Raw genomic sequence first — 14,480 nt, 5'->3', positions numbered from 1 at the left:
CAAGATCTGTGTACATACTCTGTAACTCAACACTATTTGAGTTGCTTTAAGACAATCACTCTCATTTTGTTGCAGACATCGCCTCCCTGCTTCCTCTCGCTAGGGCAGGAAGAAGTCAGTAGTAAGCAGTTCCTAGACTGTGAGTGCACGTTTCTTAACTGGATAACTTAGTTGACCCTTTGCCACTTGGCCTGAATTCGCCCCAGTCGAGGACGCTCAACCAGCCTCGGCCCAGTGCCTGGGATCTGTGGCTGCGCCTTTCCCAAAGCGCAGCCTGGCTGTCCTTGCGCAACGTCCTCAAGTCTGGGGGTGCACCTCGCGGCATGGCGATCCCGGCCGCGGCTTTCTTGAAGGCAGTCTCAGCGGAGCAGCCCAGACTTCTGGAGGGGTCTCATCTCTTCACACTTACTGATGGGGGGCGAGCCTGATCTCCTGCCAGGCTTCCCAGCTGTTTAGTTCCAGACCCGCCTGGAGCCTACAAAATAATTAAAAAATAGCTCGCTTCTGCACTCTCGCCCCCATGAGTCACCCCAGGAAGGCTACTTTCCCCAACGCCCCCCTCCCCTGCCAGGAAGGGGAGCAGCCCTGCCCTGGGATTTGCCCAAAGTGGCGGGAGGAGGGTTGATGTTTGCTTTGTTATTGAGAGAAGGGGAAGCAAGTATGCCTTGAGTGCTTGTGTGTGTGTGTGTGTGAGTGTGTGTGTGTGTGTGTGTGTGCGCGCGTGTGAGAGAGAGAGAGAGAGAGAGAGTTGTTTTGCAGCAGAAGATAAACAGGGAAGAAGAACCGGGAGAGGCCGGTGCCCCAGCTCCCCTCGGGGCCTCAGAGAGCGGCACACACAGTAATTCCCTTTCCAGAGCCCTGCAGATTTCCACAAACAATGACATCACTCCGGCGCCGCCGACCAGATTACAGCTGGGGGGATTTTCCTGGGAGCGCGCGGGCCCGGGTGGAGGTGGAGGCGCTCTCCAGGGTGCTGAAAGGGGCGGGGGCGCGGGCTCGCCGCGCGGCGCCCCCCGCCGGCGGAGGCGGACCTGCCCGGCCGGGGGCGGGCAGGGGCGGGCCCGGGGCGGCCCAGGGCGGGACCCGCCGCTTCTGCAGCCCTCATTGGCTGCCGGCGGGCGCACGTCACCCAGGCTGGAGCCTTCCTCCCGCCCCAGTGGAATTGGAGCTGAGGAGGAGCTGAAAATGCAGATTTAGCATCAGGCACAGATACACTCGCTCTTTCTCTGAGATACACACAGCTCTCCACATTAGCACCTCTGCGAGCAAGCCGGGCTGCCTGACTGCACGGCTTCCCCGCCAGGCAGATGCTAGAGAACACACACTGATTTGCTCCTTTCCAAACCCCTAGTCAGTGTTTTTCTCTACACAAAGATTTTTTAAAAACAAGCAACAACAAAAACTATATATATATTTTTTTTCTTTTTTTTTTTTTATTTGCACCTTCCTTGCGGGACCACTGCTCCGCCAGCCTGCGCGCCTCCTAACACCACTTTTCACTCCCAAAGAAAGATGAAAGGTGGCTGTGTCTCCCAGTGGAAGGCGGCCGCCGGGTTCCTCTTCTGTGTCATGGTTTTTGCATCTGCCGAGAGACCGGTCTTCACGAATCATTTTCTTGTGGAGTTGCATAAAGGAGGAGAGGAAGAAGCTCGCCAAGTTGCAGCAGAACACGGTTTTGGAGTCCGAAAGGTAAGACCTCTCTTGCATTTCGCATGTTGTTTCAAAACGGGGGCAGCCCTGCGCAATCTCATTGCAGATTTGCAAGTTTTCTTTCTTGCGCGATGCAGATATTCTGCCATCGGCTCTTTAACACAACGTTGCCTCCGGTGATCTTTCACGGGTTATGTAATTAAAATGCCCTTCAAATTGAACTCGTAAGGTCATAAAAACAATTTATTGCTCTTTGACTTGGGGGCGAAAACAGGATAACACCTTTCAAACAATGCGGTGCGCCCGGGCTGCTGTCCGAGCTACCAAGTTCTCAAGGCTGCCTGGGGATGAGGTAGGAAGTGCTGAACAGCTGGGCTTGGCGTTGGCAGACTCGTCAGGGATGTTTCCCCCGCCCCTGCCTCCCGGAGAACGGGTAGTTTCCGACGCACAAGGCTGGAAGCTTGGACACTGCGATTCGTCTCCGCGCTTTTCGAACCCGGCGCCAGGAGGACTTCCCTCCCTGACTCCTGTCCCAGCTCTTTTCCAGCGAAGACAGCTCCCTGGCTCCAGGAGACTTGGAGACAGAACTGGTTTTTCTTTCCAAAATCGGGGCTGAACTTCCCCCGCCCCCGCCCACGCCCGCCCACCCCGAAGCGTACTCATCTCTCTAGCTCTCAACTCGCAGCTGTAGACGCTGGAGAGGTAGATTTTGAGGGTAGTTCCCTACGGAGAACTCGGGGTGTCTCTCCTGGTATGTGGGCGGCCAACTTGGCTTTCCCACAAGAAAGCGGGGATCCCCGTTCCAAGAAGTTGTCAGAGTTCAACCGTTTGGGCAGCTGGATGAGGTCCCCAGCCTCGGATGCCTCGGGGCTCCTTTGGAGACGCCAGGGTACCCAGTCTGGGAGGGAAGGGAGTGGAGAGCGCCGGATGGGGGCCGTGGCTGACCTACCTGCTTCCTGCGAAATATCTCGCCAGGGATCTCAAGTGTCCTTAGGGGACCTGGCGAGGGGTGCGGTGGAGTGAGGGTGCAAGGAGAGACCGGGGCGAGCTGAACCTGGAGGACGGGAGGGATGCGATCTGTCGACCAGAGCGCTGACCGGGGGGAGGTCTGTGGGATTCCGGGTCCCGTTTCCTCCCTCCTGATCCCAGGAGAGAACCTAGAGTTGAGCGGTGGGTGCTTCTGTGCTGCTCTTGCCTCGCAAGGGCAGCGCGAACTGGGACTCAGTCCCTTCGGTCCGGACTTCCCACGTCTCCAGCCTCCCTCCCAAGCCGCCGCAAGGCTCCTTCACCTGCTGCGGGTTCTCCCGCCTCCGCAGGGCGTTGGCCACCGCGATTTCGACCCCAAATGGGTTTGACAAGTGAGTTTGACAGAGGTCTGGGAGGCGGCGCCGGGTCTGCCTGTGGCGCGCGGGCGGGTCCCGCAGAGGGACTTGTTGCTCCCGGGAAGCGTGTGGGTGGAGCAGGGGAGAGGAGACGCCAGCTGAGGGTGCAGCCCGCCGCCGCTCTAGCCCAGGGCCCGGGGGCTGTTTACAGAGTGCCGCCAATACAGTAAACAAGGAGACCCTCCTTCCTTCCCACCCTTACCCCTGCCCCAAACTTGGCAAGATCCAGGACCCAGGCGCCATAAATATAGTAGTGATTATTATTAGCTGACAGTTATAGGACACCTTTATGTGATGCAGTCCTTACTTTTCTTTAATAACGCTCAACAACTCTGAGGAAGCTACTCTTCTTTAATACTTCTCTTTAATACTCTCAACAACTCTGAGGAAGCTACTATTATTATTAAGCCGATGGTTCTGATAAGGAAATTGGTTCAGATAAAGGCCCAAGATGAAAACAGCCAAGAACTTACACCCAGATCTTTCAGAGATGAACTTATGTTCTTCACCCCTTAGTACATGCCACACCAAGCTAAGTGCTCTGCAGGGTACGTTGGCCTTTAGGGTATGCTGAAAAGGGATGTGGCATCAGGTTCTTTAAAAAGGCTCTTAAAAAAACAAAAGCAAAACAAAAGCTCTGTGAAAGGGCTGCGGTTGATGCAGAAATACCTGTTACTCTCTCCCCATACCAGGGCCCTTTCCATGGGGTGGGCAGACAGCACTATCCTCTTTACTTCCGCTTTGGAAAATATGCCCTTAGCGTTTGATCTTAGAGATGTAACCAAATCTAGGTGTAGCTGAGACCGATAACGGCGTAACATATTTTCTCCAGGAAGCTTACTTCTTTTTTGTATAGAGGTGAACAGCCTAAGGAAGGATTTTTAAAGTTTTGGTGATGGAACTTGAACAAGGAGGTGTAGAGACAATCTCACCATAAATGAATCTGAATCCTCTCAATACACTTACCTTAAAATCTCAGGGAACTCATACTTTGGGGCGAAATCAGATACCTAAGCCTCTTTCCCATCCTTTCTTGGAGAGGAGCCCACTGGTTTTGCATTACAGTCTCAAACGGGCAGTTCCCATCCAGGAGAAATGGGCTTTTTACCTTGCCATCTCCTACTTACCTGTCCATAACCTCTCAGAAGTACTCTTATCCAAATGATTTTTGCTCTGATACATATTTAAGTAAACATCAGTCTATGGCAAGAGACTTCTGATGAATTGTTGCACGAAGCTACACTTGTCTGGAATAAACCCTCTTTTCCTCCTTTGGATCCATGTCCACCCATCCCCCAAGACTGAGCTCCAAACTTTCCCTGATGCCATGAGCTTTCCCTTCTCCAAATTCCTGTGGGATTAAAAAGCAAAGACTACATGACATAAGCTAGGACATTTCATTGCTTGTCCTCTAGTCAGTTCATATATGTAAGTAAATATGGGTGTGAGTATTGTCTACCCACTTAAAAGTTAAACATTCAGGGATGGGATCTTCTATATTTCTGGTTTCCTCACCAGAGCCAGCATATTATTGCCAGGCTGTAAGAAAACTTCCTTAGTTTTATTTATTCCTCCAGGTCTCCCAAACACTGTCCCGTCTTCTTTTCGTCATGCTGTACTGTACTTTTGTCAACATTTCTTATTCATTTTTTCATTTAAAACCCCCAATACCTCCTTCTCCTTCCTCTTTCTAACACCTAGGATACCTCCCAACCCCCTACCACCCCATCCTTCCAGACCCTCAGTGTCAGACAGCAAAGATTGTCAGTAATTATTTATTCATATGAAAAAAGGGAGGGACCTACTATTTTACAAAGTTATCTCATCTAACCTCACGACTCTGTGAGGTAGAAATTATTGGCATCAGCTCTGATTCTCAGATGAAAATCTTAAAGCTCTAAGAGGTTAAAAGTAACTGCTTATATCTGGAAAGTGAAAAAAACTCAGATTTAAAGCCAAAATAATTTTGTTTTTCTATCATGCTGCCTCCAGGAAGCCTTCCGTGACTGCCAAGAACTCTGCCTTTTGGGCACCATTTTAGAGTTCAGATATTTTTCCTTTCCTTTATTTCTTTTTTCTACAATATATTTAACACTTATTTGGTATTAACATATGTTGTTAACCAATGTGTATGAGTATACACTTCTTCAGATAAGTTGTAAATCTCCCAAGAGACAATATATTATGTCTTTTTATAACCTCTATATTTAGCACAGTGTCCTATATATAAGGTACTCAATGAATATTTGTTGATTATTTTGCCTAACTCTTACAAGACCATGAGCAAACAATTATATTTCCTCTCTCAAAAGGAATAAAAATACCTATAACTTTACCCTCAGAAAGGTGTGTTGAGACTAAAACTTTCTATTTTATCATGATGTGGCCCAAAGATGTAAGTTCACCAGAGAAGATGCATATGTCTAGGAGAATGAGTGAGTTTGCAATAATGACAAAGACGTTATTCTAAAGATTGCCTTAAAATTCTCAATACACTACTAATTTTAATTCCTTTGAAAAAGAAAATGAAAATTATTTATTAATGTGTTGAGGGTTGGCCAAAAATCATGTGAGAATTAAGGTAGAAATCCAAACAACTGACAATTAAGTTTTTTTCTTTTACTATAATATGTTTTATTTTTTATCCATGTAGAACTGAGGCTAGGATGATTAAACAAGTAAAATCATGTGACTGCTCTTATATGTATAATTGTTAAAAAATTTTTTTAATCTAATAATTGTGCTGTTATGTAATGAAAGAATAAACTTCTGGTCATTTTAATTTTATTGAAGTATAATATAATTTAGGAAAGAGCATAACTTGATAAATTTTCATGAACTGGGCACACATGTGTAACCAGCACCTAAATCAAGAGATAAAATATTATCAGCATTCCATAAGTCCCCCTCTTGCTCACTTGGGTAGTTTTTTAGCTTTAGGTTTGTAGGAGTTCTTTACCTATTATGGATAGGAATCTTTTGTCAGATATATGTATTTTGAATATTTATTCTCACCCTTTTAATGGTGTTTTAATGTCCCAACAATATTGAATCCATATTATATAATTTTACTTTCACTTCCACACACAATCAATTGTCAGTCAAAAGAATTCTCTAACCATATTCCCCCGTCCTCTTAACGTAGTTTGGGGGACGAAGGCAGAAATAACAGGAAAAAGATTTGATCCTAAGTATTTCCAAAAGGATTCCTATCTTAAAAACCCTTAAGGGACAGTTTTTCTGGAACTACAAGATCTACTATCATGATAGCTAAAGGGAAAGAGCCCAGAAACCCATTTCCCCAACATGACTGCCATGAGTTCCTTTTGGACCCCAACTTAATACATTATGCCTTAGGTCAAGTCCAAGTTCATCCCTCATGCCTTCTCTGGTTGTTTTCTATCTCTTTGGAACTTCTATTGCATATAATCTGTTCCTTTCCCTTGGACCAGTCACCAGTCATATCTGTCACAGCACTCGCCATGCCCAAAGCCCCTCTGTGGCTGAAGGAAACCAGGAACAGTGATGTTAAAAGGTAAAGATGACAGGATTTGGATTAGACAGCACCGGAAACTTGGCTAAGTTATGAAATCCCTCAGAGGCTTATTTTATTTGAAATGGTTAACAAAATATGGGGGTTGTGAAAAATCAATAATATAGTGCATGTAAGGTTCTGGACACAGTGCTGAGTGCATAGAATAAAAACCTATTATTGGTAGTAGTAATAATAATAAGGTGATGACCTAGCCACATTTTTTTTTTTTTTTACTCAAGAAAGCAGTTGTGGGTTATACTTTCTCAGGAGTGACAACTGATTGAGTGAGGAATAGACACTCAACCCAATGGCAACCCATCCATGAGTCAACCATGGTCCATGAGATGGCCTGGCCCAAATAATTCAGTGGTCTACAATTTGTTACAGACCATGGTAATTATCTCAACCAATCATACTGGCTTCTTTAGGAAATGTGACCCATTAGTTGCTATAGAATGGAGAATGGAGTCTAGTTGGCATGAGAAAGCCCATCCAGGTTGTGGGAGATGCAAACATTGCATCTGAGTTTCTAATAACTTCCAGCCCAAATTCCCAGCCAAAGAACTCTGTGACAGAGGCTTAAAGCTAGTCACCGAACTAATTTCCTCTTCTACAGGAGCCACAGAAAGACCACATTTCCCAGCCTGCTTTGCAGGTAGGTGTGGTCATATGACAATTCCAGACAATGTATTGTAAGCAGAAGTGATGTGCTTTTCTTGTATGCCTGATGCATAAAAACTCCGTGTAGGTTGATTTTCCACACTCTTTTCTATTCTGAGGCTTGATGTGATTGAGAACAGTTAACTCTGGAAGCAAATGCTAAAGATGGCAGAGTCACAACATGAAAGGAGCCCAGGTCCCTGATTCCTGACTTAGAATTTCTCATTCCTTACGTGAAGCAGAAATTAAACTATTACATTAAGGCACTGAGATTTGGGAGTTTATCTTTAGAACAACCAGTATTACCTAAACCAATACATTCTCCATAAATATTCCTTTTCTCAAGCTGTTGAAATGACTCTCCAAACTTTGCAACCAAACCAAGGCAAATCACAACAACAATAATCTAAAAGCTTATGAGAGTTCTTAGATTTTCATCTCATAACATCAACCAACTTTTCAGGTCTTTGTGACTTGTCTTCTCCAGCAAGAATATAAAATCCATTCAACTCTCTGTTGCTCGCACTGGCAACCAGTATGCCCTACTCATAGTAGATACTCATTCTGTGCTTCTCGACTGATAAAGACACTTGGGTCACAAGATGATGGTTTAAGCCGTCACCTCAGAGAGAAAGTACTTGAAGAACTAGTCTTACGAAACTACCCCTGTAATATCCATTTCTTAATAGGCAGAAATTTAGCTAGGAAATAGAAGTAGTTAACAACCAGCAAATCACTGACTGACAGACTCCTGTTTTTCCCTAAAATTCCCAACTTAGAAATTATCAATAGTAGAATACATGAGTTCTTTGAGCAGAGAAAATAAAGCCTGCAGTTAAAACTTGATAAATACAAAAGAAGGGGGGAAATTACACCTCTTTTTCTCAAATGAGTGACTATCTAGAAATCAATTTCTATTTCAAAAGGTCTTATTAGTTGTAGACCATAATGTTATAGCACATCAGAGAGTAATGCTGATAGTTAAATTTGCAATAGTTATATATTCAGCTATAACTGCTCAGAGAAGTCAGGCTTAAAAATAAAACGTGAAACCTGAAGTTCAAATGTTTTCCCCTCACTACAGCAGTGGCTTTATTTTACATTTGAGCTCAGGTTCATCATTTTGAACAGAAACACTGTACTAAATTTCTGGAATATATTAGTTGAGATTCAAAGAATCACAGGGCAGTTGAAAAACAGGAATTACAGCTTGACTTTGTCTACTAAGATGTATTTGTTATAGCTAAAGATGATTCAGTGGCTAAAATCCTCTAATGGTTAGGGAATCAAGAAATTAAATCTGAGTTAACTCTCTTCTGTCCTAAATGTAATGATTGCATATTAATCGATTGCTTCTACATGAGGTATATAGAAAAAGCAATAAACTTTTGCAGTAAACTCTCTTGACAAATTGTTTTTGTCCCTAAAGCTCATTTGACCATGGCTTTTTGGATAATGTTGTGATATGTTGAGATCCTCTGATGAGAATAATTGAAAATAATAAACTCTTAGGTTGAAAGTGAAACATTGACACAAACTGTTAATTTTCTGATATAGAGTGAAATAGACTTAAGAATGTTACAACATGCTGATAGTTTCCCCATTAGAAAGTTGACAAGAACATGAAGAAAACTGTAGGATCCTAGAGTGGCCCTTCATTTATAACTTTAAATGTGGCATTGACTCCCCTAAACACCCAATTCTTCTCCTAGTTTTTCTTAAATTCTAATTTCATCACAAGTCCTTTTACCAGAACTTCTTCAGTCCCAAATTCTTCATTTTCATTCATCTCTTGGTTAGCTGGGTTTTATTGAAAAGCGAAGGGATTAGCCTGTACATGAGAAAGGAACTCTCCTCTCTTTGAGATAAAAGAGAGAAGAATGAGCAGATGAAGTTCAGTTTTTAGGTCACAGAGGAGGATATCAGGAGAATATCCACTTAGGAGTCACAGTTATTTCAAAGGTGTAGGAGGCAAGGTCAATTCTTAGAGTGAGGGAAGTGGTGCTGGGTTGGGGGCTTCAAAAGAGATAAAATTTTGTGCTCTGCAAATGGGGATGGGAGAGGATTCTGACAAAGGACCGGTAATGACTTATGGCCAGTACTGAGGGGCCAAGTGGGAGAGCATGGATTTATAGCAGCAGCAACTGAGTCATTTTCTTCAATAGCACTCAAGTGGGGGTGGTGGAAGTAGGGAGAGAAGGAAATGGAGTTTTAAAAAATGGAATATCCATAAAATAGAAGAGAAGGTTAATTGGGATTAGTAGTGAGAGAGCTGAAAGGGAGAAAGCTATGGTTAGTGAGTAGGGTGTTGGAACTCAAGACTCCCAAAATTGAGCACTTCCAGACAATGATGAGGTCCATGGAGGTGAGTTACCAAAGCCAAAAAGAGGTGAAGGTGGTCAAGGAGCTGAAAGTCAAATGCACAAGCATCCATCCTCGTGCACCTCAGTCGTGCCAAAGCTAAATAGCATTGCCAAGGGAGAGTGTGGAGGGAAAACGAAGAGAAGAGGTTCTAGCACAAAATCTTGGAGAACTTTGGGCGTGGAGGGAGAAAGAGGAGACGGAACTTGGACAGTTAGGGATATGGAAGATTCATTGAGAAAGTGCAGGGCTGTGAAAGGAATGGAGATGAGGATTAAGAAAGAATGGGGCAACGGTGGCCACTGGTTTTGGAGATGAAGTCATTGGTGCGATTGGAGGAGGCACCTTAGCACGTGGGAAGAGGAGAAGTACAATATGTCGGTTTGGGTCCCCAGGAGCAGTCCCTGGGACAAGGATTAAATGCAAGTTGTTTATCCAAGGCGTGATTCTAGGAAATACCGGTAGGGGAGTGGGGAATTGAGACCGGGAAGGGAAGGCAGGAATTAAGGGTGTATTATAGCACAAGTTGTCACTGTGGGTAACCGGGGCTCAATCCCACCAGGAAACTCTGGGAGATGGTTTAGAACACGTCTGAGAGTCATCCTGCCTGAGGGGTGAGGGAACTGCGGTATTTATATGCCAATTGCAATCAGATAATAGTTCATGATTGATAGTTTTTCCTGGGTGGCTTTGACTCTCCAGCATTTTGACTTGGCAAATGCTCAAACAGAGCAGAATTTGGCCGCCAGAGAAAACTCTCATACAGATAGATCCAGAGGCTTTCATGCACTAAATGCTAAGGCCCAAAGGGATGTAAGCAGGAAAGTGATAGTGTCTATGACCGGAAGGAAGCCAAATTGTGAAGGCTGCAGTAAGTATGATGAAGTAGAGGTATCAAGTGTAGACAGTTCCTTCAGAAAATATAGTGGTAAAGGGAGGACAAGAAGAAAAGTATTATTATGGTGACAAATTTATTTGGTTTTAATGATTTTTATGGTAATGGTTTCTAAACACTTGTCAGACCACTTGGAGATTGGTACCCCACCAAAATACTGTGACATACTTGACTGATTATTCTAACAGATTTATCCAGACTAATTTAAATTTTAACAAATAGTAACTGAAATTATGGAATTACAGCCTGTCAGAGCAGGAAGAGACCTTGGAAAGGCATTAGTTTAACCCTTAATTTTATACATGAGGAAACGGAGATCAAACATGATGTTTATGTTCCCAACTATTTGCAATGAGCATTGGAACCCTGTTGCTCCCTGACGGTGGTTCAGACGATGCATCATCAGAACCACTGCACCAGCCTTTCACGCTGGAAGAGAGAACCAGATTGAGAGAGATTTCTATGAGTGATTAGCCATATAAACCAACCTGTTGGTTACCGGTTCATTTCAGGTCCTCCTGGTCTGCTTTTCTCAAATTTACCCCTAAAATTTTTTACAGATTCCAGTTTCCCAAACAAAACTGGGAAAGTTATAAGTTCAGGGATTCCACACCAACAACAACCTACTGGGGAATTCCCTGGCAGTCCAGTGGTTAGGACTCCGGGTTTTCACTGCAATGGACCCGGGTTCAATCAATCCCTGGTCGGGGAACTAAGATCCTGCAAGCTGCATGGTGCAGCAAAAAAACAAAAAACAAAAAACAAAAACCTATTGGATTAACACTTGGTAAAAAGCTAGAATAGGAATTTTATATTTCTTTGACTGCCCCCTTAGTGACGAGCACAGTGCTGTACTTTTAGCAAGCACTTAATAAATATCAAAATCAATGGTTAGAAAACATTCTAAAGGCTTAGCATTATCATCAGATGCTCACTAAATGACAGACAGATGTGTTATGAGATACCGCAATGAGGAAAACCACGCATGCGAGGAAACGTTATAAGAATATCCTAATTTGTATCTGTGTTAAATGACTTCAATTAATTAACTACCATCAATAGCCTAAAATTTTGTGACTTAACGAGAAATTAAGAAGCCAATGACAGAGGAGAGCAAGGAGATCCACAAATCCTATCTTTCCTTGCCCTTAGCTTGTTCTTCACTTCTGTGAAGAGGGGAAAATATCAGTTTCATCAGAAGGCTATCAGTTCTCTTCAAAAATGATGGGAGTTCAAACATAAGAAGGTAGTTGGCATGAAAGAGTCAATTCTAGTCAGTTCCTGTTGACTGTGTTTCTAGGGAGTGTCAACCAGGAATGGGAGACCAAGAGAGAGCTTGCAGAGCCTGAGATGGGGGGAGAAGGATGGGAAACAAGCCACTGTGGGTCCAGGGGCAGCACCATGGGGTGGGGTGCAGAATCAGGCCAAAGGGAACCTTGGAGAGCGTGTCTTCAGTGAGGCTTGGCACAAAGCAAATTTGGACCCAGAAGTTGAAGCCCGAAACAAGCCATTCTGGCCATTAACTTAGAAAGGAGGAAAGGACCAAAGAAAAGTTACGGAAGTTTGAAACCAATGAACAAACAAAGTAACAGGAGCACCGTCATAGCCGGGGAAGCGCAGAAGCAGAAGAATATTCCGTTCATTTAATAAACACGTACTTAGCGCATTCAATAAGCAAGTATGATATCAGGCACTGAGACATGGACTTGGGGACAAGTAAGAAAGTTTTCAGATATTAAGGAGCAATCAAGCTCCAGTGTGCAAACCCTTTTCAAGTCTTTGGTTGTGTCACATTTATTAAGTCCCATTGGCCAATGCAAGCCATATGGCCAAGCTCAGAGTCAGTGCAGGAGGGAACTATCCTAAGGAATTGATACAGAGAGACATAAACAAACGAGGATCACTTCTGCAACATTCTCCTACTGAAGAGTTTGGGAGTTGCAGCATTTCTGAGTTATCCCATCCAAGGGTGAGGAAGCTAGGAAATGTAGCCACCAGCTCCCATTCTTCCTCGGTTGAGGGTTACACCTGAGGGGCATCAAATCCCTTGCACTTCTGCTTGCCCCAAGCAGGCCAAGCCTGCTTCCACAGTCAGAGAACACCCTCAGGCAGAGAGATGCATGAGGACTGTGGCACGTACAGGCACTGTCTATAGGGGACCTCCAGGGTAGGTAAAGGGAATGCAGGAAGGGCATCAAAACATCATCTGCTACACGGAAGGCACAGGTTAGATAAAATACAGGAATCGCAGACAAGTAGGAGTGCTCTTTATGAGCAACCAGAGTACTGGCAATATGTTTTGTGAGAGATCTGTGATATAGGACATGTGAAGCAGAAGGGAAGCCTTCACAAGGCAGGCAGTGCCAAGTCGAGGTGAGTTTGCATTGAGGCTCATAGTTTCAACAAGTTAAAATAAAAGGGAGTTTATTGAGGATGGTACAGCACGTGAAACAAAGTGCACCAGAATTTTAGAAGGATTACAATTAGTGTTGCCTGACTAGACAACATTTTGGGGAGATGAAACCAAAAAAGTGGACTGAGGATGGTTCATGAGGGGTCACCCACACCATGTTTGGAGAGTGGATTTTGTGGATAAGTAGAAGGAGACATTGAAGGATCCTTGGAAAGTATAGCAGAGCGGCCATATACAGGTAACCCTAGAAAAACAAGTTGAGCTAGTAGTGAAGTAGAGGGGCCTGGATCTCCCAGCCTTGTTCCTTTGTCCCAGGGAATCATTTATATCCTGGAAGCAGGTAGCACCATCCCTTTTAACAGATGTTGCTACTAGGGAATCATGCCTTTGATCCTACCGCCACTGGCTGATGACATCAGGGATAATAATAGCTTAATTATTGTCTTTGAAGCCACAGTGGATGGCTGGTAGAGGCAGCCAATTCTATCCATGAAATTTATTCCAGCTAAGAACAAAATCACTAAATGCATACTACTTCCTCCCAGACACACGGATACATGAATCTAAAACAAGCCCCCTAACTTAGAAGCCAAAAAGAAAAGCCAGGACAGTAATGTCATCCCAGCACTCCTGATAAGTAGCTTACTCCCTGATAGTCCACAGGAAGAGTGCATGTTCTTACATTTTCATTTCTGAGATAATACGTGGAAATTTTGCCTTAGGTTAGAAAGGAACTGTTTGTGAATGAGGCTGAGAGTCAGCTATTCTTCACCTATCTCATTGTCTGACTGTCACTTTAGACTTGATATAAATAGGTTGTGTAGGTTCTTGGGAGTGTATCATTGTTTGAATCCCACTGTGGACCAGTAACTCCATTCCACAAAAACAAACAACCCTGGACAACACAAGCCGTTTGGCATTTTTGTGCTCCTGGTCATAGGGAAGAGCAGCTCTTAGAATCACAGAAGAGAGTTGAGTGTTGTCCATGGAGAACAATACCTAGGAGAAGCGTAGAAATGGGCAAGGTGGGCCTAGAGCCTGGTGTCCTGAGTGCTGGGTCAAGGATTTTCCACTCTCCCCTCTCACTTCCCCTCAGGTAGCTAATTCCCCCCTTACAAATAGCTAATCCAAAGGAACATCCATCCATACAGTTATATTTTTATTGACAAGTTTTTATTGAGCCCTGCAGAGATAGAGCACATCGAAAGGGATGGGTTTTACAGACAGAAAGGTAATGTATTTAGATTTATGTGCAACAAAAAGCATATTATAGTTCTCTAGACCAGTTTATAAGACTTCCCCTGATCTGATGGCTCCATCCAGTCTCTTACAAGTTACCTATTTTATGTGCTGGGGTGTGGAAAACTCTGTTTAGCAACTGGTTTCTGGTTCTGTACCCAAAGGACCTCCTCAGAGCAGGCTAACCTTACAATATGCCCTGATAAGTTCAGGCTGAATAAGATTCTCTGTCACATCTGGTTACTCAAAGAAATGAGTCCTCACACCACAGGCCTCCTTCTGTTGACAGAGGAGCTGGAGGCGCAAATAAACAATTAGGCTCCTCTGCGGTCTGAGCGGCATCTG

General features: G+C 44.2%; 1 protein-coding gene across 1 annotated transcript in view; it reads left to right on the top strand.

Annotated features, from left to right (window-relative positions):
• The first annotated feature begins 1,161 nt into the window (after positions 1-1,161).
• The window catches only part of PCSK2 (proprotein convertase subtilisin/kexin type 2), a 216,948-nt gene continuing 203,629 nt past the window's right edge, over positions 1,162-14,480 (top strand). Inside the window, exon 1 of the mRNA XM_082361545.1 lies at positions 1,162-1,689. Within this exon, the coding sequence (XP_082217671.1) occupies positions 1,513-1,689 (177 nt within the window). The 5' untranslated portion in view covers positions 1,162-1,512. The remainder of the gene's footprint in view (positions 1,690-14,480) is intronic.

This window comes from Balaenoptera borealis, assembly GCF_965194805.1.
Source record: "Balaenoptera borealis genome assembly, chromosome: 16".
Classification (NCBI taxonomy): domain Eukaryota; kingdom Metazoa; phylum Chordata; class Mammalia; order Artiodactyla; family Balaenopteridae; genus Balaenoptera; species Balaenoptera borealis.
This window is presented reverse-complemented; position numbering and strand designations above follow the sequence as displayed.